Below are 7,731 nucleotides of genomic sequence, written 5' to 3' on the forward strand. Positions count from 1 at the left end.
GAGAATGAGCTGGGCTGGTTTTGGGATGCGGTAGGGGGAGGGGAGATTTTGGAGCTTGTGAAGTCCACATTGAGACCATTGGGCTGCAGGATTCGCAAGCGAAATATGAGGTGTTGTTCCTCCAGCCTTCAGGTGGCATCATTGTGGCACTGGAGGAGGTCTAGGATGGACATGTCTTCCAAGGAGTGGGAGAGGGAGTTGAAGTGATTCGCGACTGGGAGATGCAGTCGTTTGTCACAAACCGAGCGTAGGTGTTCCACAAAGCGGTCTCCAAGCCTCCGCTTGGTTTCCCCGATGTAGAGGAGGCCAGCGGGAACAGCGGATACAATATACCACATTAGCAGATGTGCAGGTGAACATCTGTTTAATGGGGAAGGGTTTCTTGGGGCCTGGGATGGGGGTGAGGGGGGAGGTGTAAGGGCAGGTGTAGCACTTCCTGCGGTTGCAGGGAAAAGTGCCAGAGGTGATGGGGTTAGTGGGGAGTGTGGAGCGGATGAGGGAGTCACAGAGAGAGCGGTCCCTCCAGAAAGCAGATAAGGGTGGGGAGGAAAAATGTCCTTGGTAGTGGGGTCAGATTGCAGATGGCGGAATTGGCGGAGGATGATGCGTTGAATCTGGAGGTTGGTGGGGTGGTATGTGAGGATGAGGGGGATTCTGTCTTTGTTGTTACTGTGGGATGGGATGTGAGGGATGAGTTGTGGGAAACGTGAGAGATGCAGTCGAGGGTGTTTTCGACCACTGTGGAGGGGAAATTGCGGTCCTTGAAAAACGAGGACATCTGGGATGTCCGGGAGTGGAATGCCTCATCTCGGGAGCAGATGCGGCAGAGGCGAAGGAATTGGGAATAGGGGATGGCATTCTTGCAGGAAGGTGGGTGAGAGGAGGTGTATTCTAGGTAGTTGTGGGAGTCGGTGGGCTTGAAATAGTTATCGGTTTCCAGGTGGTTGCCAGAGATGGAAACAGAGAGGTATCGGAGATGGTCCAGGTGAACTTAAGTTTGGGTGGAAGGTGTTAGTAAAGTGGATGAACTGTTTGAGCTCCTCGTGGGAGCGCAAGGCGGCGCCGATACAGTCATCGATGTAACGGAGGAAGAGGTGGGGGATGGAGCCAGTGTAGCTGCGGAAGAGGGATTGTTCCATGTATCCTACAAAGAGGCAGGCATAGCTTGGGCCCATGTGGGTATCCATGGCCACCCCCTTTGTTTGTAGGAAGTGGGAGGAGTTGAAGGAGAAGTTGTTAAGGGTGAGGACGAGTTCAGCTAAGCGGATGAGGGTGTCAGTGGAGGGGGACTGGTCGGGCCTGCGGGAGAGGAAGAAGTGGAGGGCCTTTAGGCCATCTGCATAGGGAATGCAGGGATAGTATATAGGGATTGGACGTCCATGGTGAAGATGAGGTGTTGAGGACCAGGGAATCAGAAGTTTTGGAGGAGTGGAGGGCATGGGTGGTGTCACGGACATAGGTGGGGAGTTCCTGGACCGGGGGAGAAAATGGAGTCAAGTGGAGATAAGTTCGGTGGGGCAGGAGCAGGCAGAGACAATGGGTCGACCAGGGCAGTTGGATTTGTAGATTTTGGGAAGGATCCAACCATCATTGGTACACTTGCTTTTATTGGTCAGCGCATTGAGTATAGGTGTTGGGAGGTTATGTTGCAGCTGTACGTGACATTGGTTAGGCCAATTTCAGAATATTGTGTTCAGTTCTGGTCTCCTTGCTATAGGAAAGATGTTGATAAACTTGAAAGGGTTCAGAAAAGATTTACAAGCTTGTTGTGGGATTGGAGGATCTAAGCAATAGGGAGAGGCTGAATAATCTGGGGTTATTTACTCTGGAGCGTCAGAGGCTCGGGGGGGAGGTGACCTTATAGAAGTTTATAAAATCATGAGGGACATGGATAAGGTGAATAATCAAGGTGTATTTCCCAAGGTAGGGGAGTCCAAATCAAGAGGGCATACATTTAAGATGAGAGGGGAAAGATTTAAAAGGGACCTAAGGAGCAACTTTTTCATGCAGTGGATAGTGTATGGAATGAACTGCCAGAGGAACTGGTGGAGGCTGGTACAATTACAACATTTAAAAGGCATCTGGATGGATATATGAATAGGAAGGGCTTAGAGGGATATGGGCCAAATGCTGGCAAATGGGACTGGATTAATTTAAGATACCTGGTCGGCATGGATGAGTTGGGCCGAAGGGTCTGCTTCTGTGCTGTACATCTCAATGACGGACCGGTAAGGTCCCTAGGTGAAAAAGGACTTATGAAGGGTGAGGATATCAGCTGTGGTTTGGAATAAAATTGGTTTAGGAGCAGGGAAGTTGGGACTTTGACCATTTGGGCAGTCTGTGAAGGTAACAAAATACGTCTGACCATTTCAGCAGTATATCAGGCTGAGGCTTTGGCCATGAAGGGATGACACAATCAATAGTGAGGCACCAGAGTTTGTGGCTGAACTGAAGACATGCTTTTCCCAATTTTTAAGCAGAAGAAATTGTGGCATAGAAACTCGACTGTCAAAACAAAACAATCTTGAAACACAGAAGCAGTGAAATGACTGAAGTAAAACATAAAGTTGCCACAGTCCTACCAGACCATAGGGCTGCTCTCTCATTAGAGACAACTGGTGGTGGATTAACCTAAAGATCACCATGTCTCAGGCAAAGAGAAATGTTGAGAAGGAGAATCTTTCAGAGTAACCTCAGCTGGTGTGGGAATTGAATCAGATGAAGCTGACAGCATATGCAATCCAGTTTTGTTTGTTCTGATTCACTTTGTTTGTCATTTATAAATAGGGTGAGGTTATGGAAAGGAGAATTTGAATGCATAGTATTTTACATTTTCAGGAAAACATAATGTGCTTGGTGTTGACAGATTATTGCTCATTTCTCTGTATGGATCTAGAATTATGATGCTATCATGCTTAATTCATAATTCATTGGACTTTTGTTAATGTTTTCTAGCAAGACAAATGTAAAAACTTTTAAAAAATAGTTTCAATTGTGGACTGATATCGGAAAAGAACGGATTTAAAACCAATCATGGAATGGAATACCATACTTTAAAAAAGTAAGCTGTTGGCCCTTGTGGGAAATGCTATTTACACTGTTCTTTGTTCAACCATCAGGGAATATTTAGCTTGCATGAGGGAATGTGTACAAAATGAGATGTGGCCAGGAACAAGTAGCTAGATTGGTCTGTGGAGTGATAATAAGTTGTCAATGACAAAGGCCTTCTGGCTGCCAGTAATGATGCAATTGGTTCTCAGATAGCCAAACAGCAAGTTGGTATGAATGAGATGGTTGGAAGCCAGACTCCTGGAAAACCTGCAATATAGGATCGTAGAATTTTACAGTAGAGGAGGCCATTTGACTCATCATGTCTGGATGGCTCCCAAAGAACTACCCATTCTCCAGTCCTATTTCCACAATTGTCTAAATTCATCACGTTCAAACATATATCTAGTTCTCTTTCGAAACCTCCTATGGAATCTACCTCCACCACTCTACAAGGCAGTGCATTCCAAATTGTAACAACTCTCCATGGAGATATTTCTCCCATCTCACTCCTAGCTGTCTTGCTGACAATCTTGAAATTGTGACCCCTAGTTACTGACATACCAATTAGTGGAAACAGAATGTCCTTCTTTACCCTGTCAAAATTGTACATAATTTTGAACACCTCAGTAAGGTCACCTCTTAATATGCTCTGCTCCAAGGAGAATAAACCCAATTTCTCTAATCTTTCCTTGCATCTAAAATCCCTCATTCCTGCTAACATTGCAATAAATCTCCTTTGTACTCTCTCAAGGGCTTTAACATCCTTCCTTAAATAAAGTGACCAGAACAGAACCCAATACTCCAAATGTGGACTGACCAGTGATTTGCAGAGGTGTGGTATTACTTCCTTGCTTTTATGCTCTATGCCTCTATTCGGAAACTCAAGGATCCTATAAGCCTTCTTAGCAACTGTCTTCAACTAGGCTGGCCACCTTCAGAGAATTATGCACGAGAACCCCAAAGTTCCTCGACTTCTGTACTCCCCTCAAGGTTGCATCATTGAGCCTGTATTGCCTCTCCATGTTTCTTCTACCAATACACATTACTTATGTTCTATGTTCTCTGTATTGAATTTCATTTGCCAGTTATCTGCCCATGCGGCCAACTTGTCAATGTACCTCTGAAGTCGCTCAGCATCATCCTCACAATTCACTGTTGTCCCTAACTTAGTATCATCTACAAATTTAAAATTTTGCCCTCAACACCTATCTCAAAATTGTTTACATAAATCAGGAAAAGCAAGAGTTTCAACAAGTGTCCCTGGGGAACAGCACTTTCAACTTGTCTCCAATCTGAGAAATGCCCATCTATTCATACCCTCTGTTTATTATCTTTTAGCCAACATCTAAGCTATGCTGCCAAGGAGCCATCAATTGCAAACATTTCTAATTTGCTAAGCAACCTGCCATGTAGTAACGTATCAAATGCTTTCTGAAAGTCCAAATATACAATATCCATAGCACAGGCATGGGCACTGTAGCAAAAACAAAAATCAAAGTTTACAAAAACTTACAGAACAATAACAGAAACATTAAAATATCGTAAACAGGAATGAAGATGCATCCAGATCTCTAAAGGCCCGTTACTGTGGAGTGGGATACTGCATGCTCTCTTGCAGCGGACACTGGAACGTGGATGTAACCATGGAAGAGGGGCAGATAGTCGAATACAATGACCCCCTACATGGCTCACTGCCTGGACCTGTAAATAGCCACGCTGGCCAGATCCAGGAACAGGCCCAAAAAGAAAAAACCGGGGCTGCAAAAGAATACAATCCAAATAAATATGGAAAACCATTTTCTCCAGGCCAAAAAAACTGCACATGGCTTGGCACCAGTGAACCCAATTAACCTTTTATTGCATGGGATATGTAACACTTGTCTAGGCAGATTCCCATTGGAAAGAGGAAGAACCACCTTACAGTTGCTCTCTATCTGGGATCTCTGCTACTGGAAGCAAGGATGTTGTATCAAGCAGCAATTGTCAGGAAGTGGTGTACAGCAGCAACCCATACATGAAACCTCTCTATGCTGATTTAAAGGGTACTGAGGGAATTTCTCAGATTTGGCTCAAACTGAGAATGCTGGAACCAGAGGGAGGTTTCAGTATCCAGGCCCAACATCAGGTTCTGGATGTGTATGACAGTCATTTTTGGGGTGGGGTGGTGGTGCTCACTGGAAGCTCATTGAATGAATGAGCTGCCTCGATTCCCTATGCGTTCCAGGTCTGAGCACCAGTCAGGAGGCTCTGTCTATGTTCTAGATATTGACTGATGCCCTAATAACCAATGGTGCCAGTGTCATCCAGCCCACTTTTCCACAATCAACATATTCCCGAATTTAGCCAGCCAAACATCCCAAGCCCTCTCTTCCATCAACCACCTGACACCTCTCTGATGGATGAACCTATTCCTGTGCAGTGGTTCCCTCATAACAACCACACTCCTTCAGGGTGTGTGCTCCAGCATGAGATGACCATATCATAAACCTTGATCAGATGTAAATAAAAGATAGGCAATTCTTGAAAGAAAGCCTGAGGACTTGTCCACTCCATAATCAGGAATGGCACGTCATGACTGAAACCATGCACCTGACAGAAGAGGAGTCATCAGGATGCATCACGTTGGACAAAGGTCATTGCAGAATTACTGCTGCAGATTATGAAGGTGAAAAGTCACTAAGTGCAGAGGTACACCAATTCTCAGGAAACTCAGTAGTGACTTGGCATTACTTTATGCCCCAGAAAAACTTTTCTCTGTATGTCTGTGACAAACATGAAAGGGACTAAAGGACCAGCATTGAAATCAGTTTATGCAGCAGAGTTCATTGATCACATGCACTTTGGATGAGATACTGAATTAATGTGTATTGCTTTTTGTGCAACTGCATTTCAAAATAACTAAATTAAATAAAGCAACTTCGAATTAGTAGACGTATATTCTTCTAAAAACATATTTCTACTGAAAAAGGCTCAAAACAACGTCAATACTTTTTACAAAAACCTTTTATTTCAGAAATTTTAAGAAGTTAAAAAGTGTAAGAGAACAGTCGAGTGAGAGTGTAAGAATCAGTTATCAGCAAATATTTACAGACAGGCAAAATTGGAACTAAAAATCAGAAACATCTTTCTGAAATGGTTTTCCACAATTCTGTATCTTTCCACAGGCACTTTCAGTCTTAGATTGTTCTTCATACAAAAATTTAGAAAATAGCCGTTTGAGGGCTATTCAGCCCAGTTCTCATTCAAAGTCAATCATGTGCATTTTCCCCAGCAGTTGCTAGGAGCAGGAATCATGTTTGACTTTCACCCATGAAGAATGTCCACACTACATGCCTAGGAAAACCTGTGCCACTGAGTACTACTTCATATAAAGTAGCATTATAAGGCCATTACTAGAATTTTCTTGGTCTACATAGCTTAGTACCAAAATTGGCAGTGCACATATTAACTGGGTGTAGATATTTAGAAACTTAGAATAAATCATCATCATCAGAGTCCTCCAAGTACTGAACAGGCTTTTTTGCACGGCTTGTCACTCTAGGAGGTGCTCCATCTAGATCAATACTTGAATTGGAGTCTTCATCAATATCGATATGGTAACTGTCATCTTCCACCGTCTTGCTTTTCTGAGGAAAACCATGATTAAAAAAAACAAGTTAATAGGTTTGGAAAAGATTTATAAGGATGTTGCCAGGGTTGGAGAGTTTGCAATGTAAGTAGAGGCTGAATAGACTGGACTATTTTTCCTGGAGTGTTGGAGGCTGAGGGGTGACCTTATTGAGGTTTATAAAATCATGAGGGAGATGGATGTAAATAGACAAGGCCTTTTCTCTGAAGAGGGCGGGGGGTGGTGTCCAAATCTATAGGGCATAGATTCAAAGTAAGAGGGGAAAGACTTGAAAAGGACCTAAGGGGCAACTTTTTCATGGAGGGTGGTACGTGTATGGAATGAGCTGCCAGAGGAAGTGTTGGAAACTGGTACAATTATGACATTTAAAAGGCATCCGAATGGGTACGTGAATAGGAAGGGTTTAGAGGGATATCGGCCAAATACTGGCAAATGGGACTAAACATATTTAGGATATCTGATCAACATGGGCAAGTTGGACTGAAGGGTCTGTTTCTGTACTGTATATCTCTATGACTGTATAATAATTTGAGCTCTTTCGGGCTGTTTTATTAAAAGATTGAGGGAGGCCAAAAGTATATTCAAATGAATATGCAAGTAAAGCCACAAAAATAAGTTAACTCAACGGAAAATGAACATGAAATTTCAAAATCAATAGTAAAAGCACTACTTATGTAATATGGTGCCAAATGTCTATCTACGAGTGCTCATCAACTAAAGCTATAATCAAATGGTCATCATTAAATTATAATCATCCAAGCATGTAACAGGAGACTAGATCACTGCAGGGACATCACCACTCCTCAAGTCTTTTATCAATGTTCACATTCACAATTTTCAACAGGTAGTACCACATAGTAATTAGGAACAAAAACTCTGGCTAAATTTACTTTCTGTAATTCAGGAGGACTACAACCTCTCCTGTGCACCACCAACCTAGTTCAGAGCACAGCAGATACACCAAACCACCCTCACTTGGAATGAGAGATAGTAGGAACTGCAGATGCTGGAGAATCCGAGACAACAAGGTGCAGGGCTGGATGAACACAGCA

General features: G+C 43.4%; 1 protein-coding gene across 1 annotated transcript in view; it reads right to left on the reverse strand.

The window, feature by feature from the left end:
* Window positions 1–6,036: 6,036 nt before the first annotated feature.
* The window catches only part of top2a (DNA topoisomerase II alpha), a 63,705-nt gene continuing 62,010 nt past the window's right edge, over window positions 6,037–7,731 (reverse strand). Inside the window, exon 35 of the mRNA XM_020522812.2 lies at window positions 6,037–6,677. Coding sequence (XP_020378401.2) covers window positions 6,522–6,677 — 156 coding nt within the window. The 3' untranslated portion in view covers window positions 6,037–6,521. The remainder of the gene's footprint in view (window positions 6,678–7,731) is intronic.

Source organism: Rhincodon typus, chromosome 30 (genome assembly GCF_021869965.1).
Source record: "Rhincodon typus isolate 14 chromosome 30, sRhiTyp1.1, whole genome shotgun sequence".
Classification (NCBI taxonomy): domain Eukaryota; kingdom Metazoa; phylum Chordata; class Chondrichthyes; order Orectolobiformes; family Rhincodontidae; genus Rhincodon; species Rhincodon typus.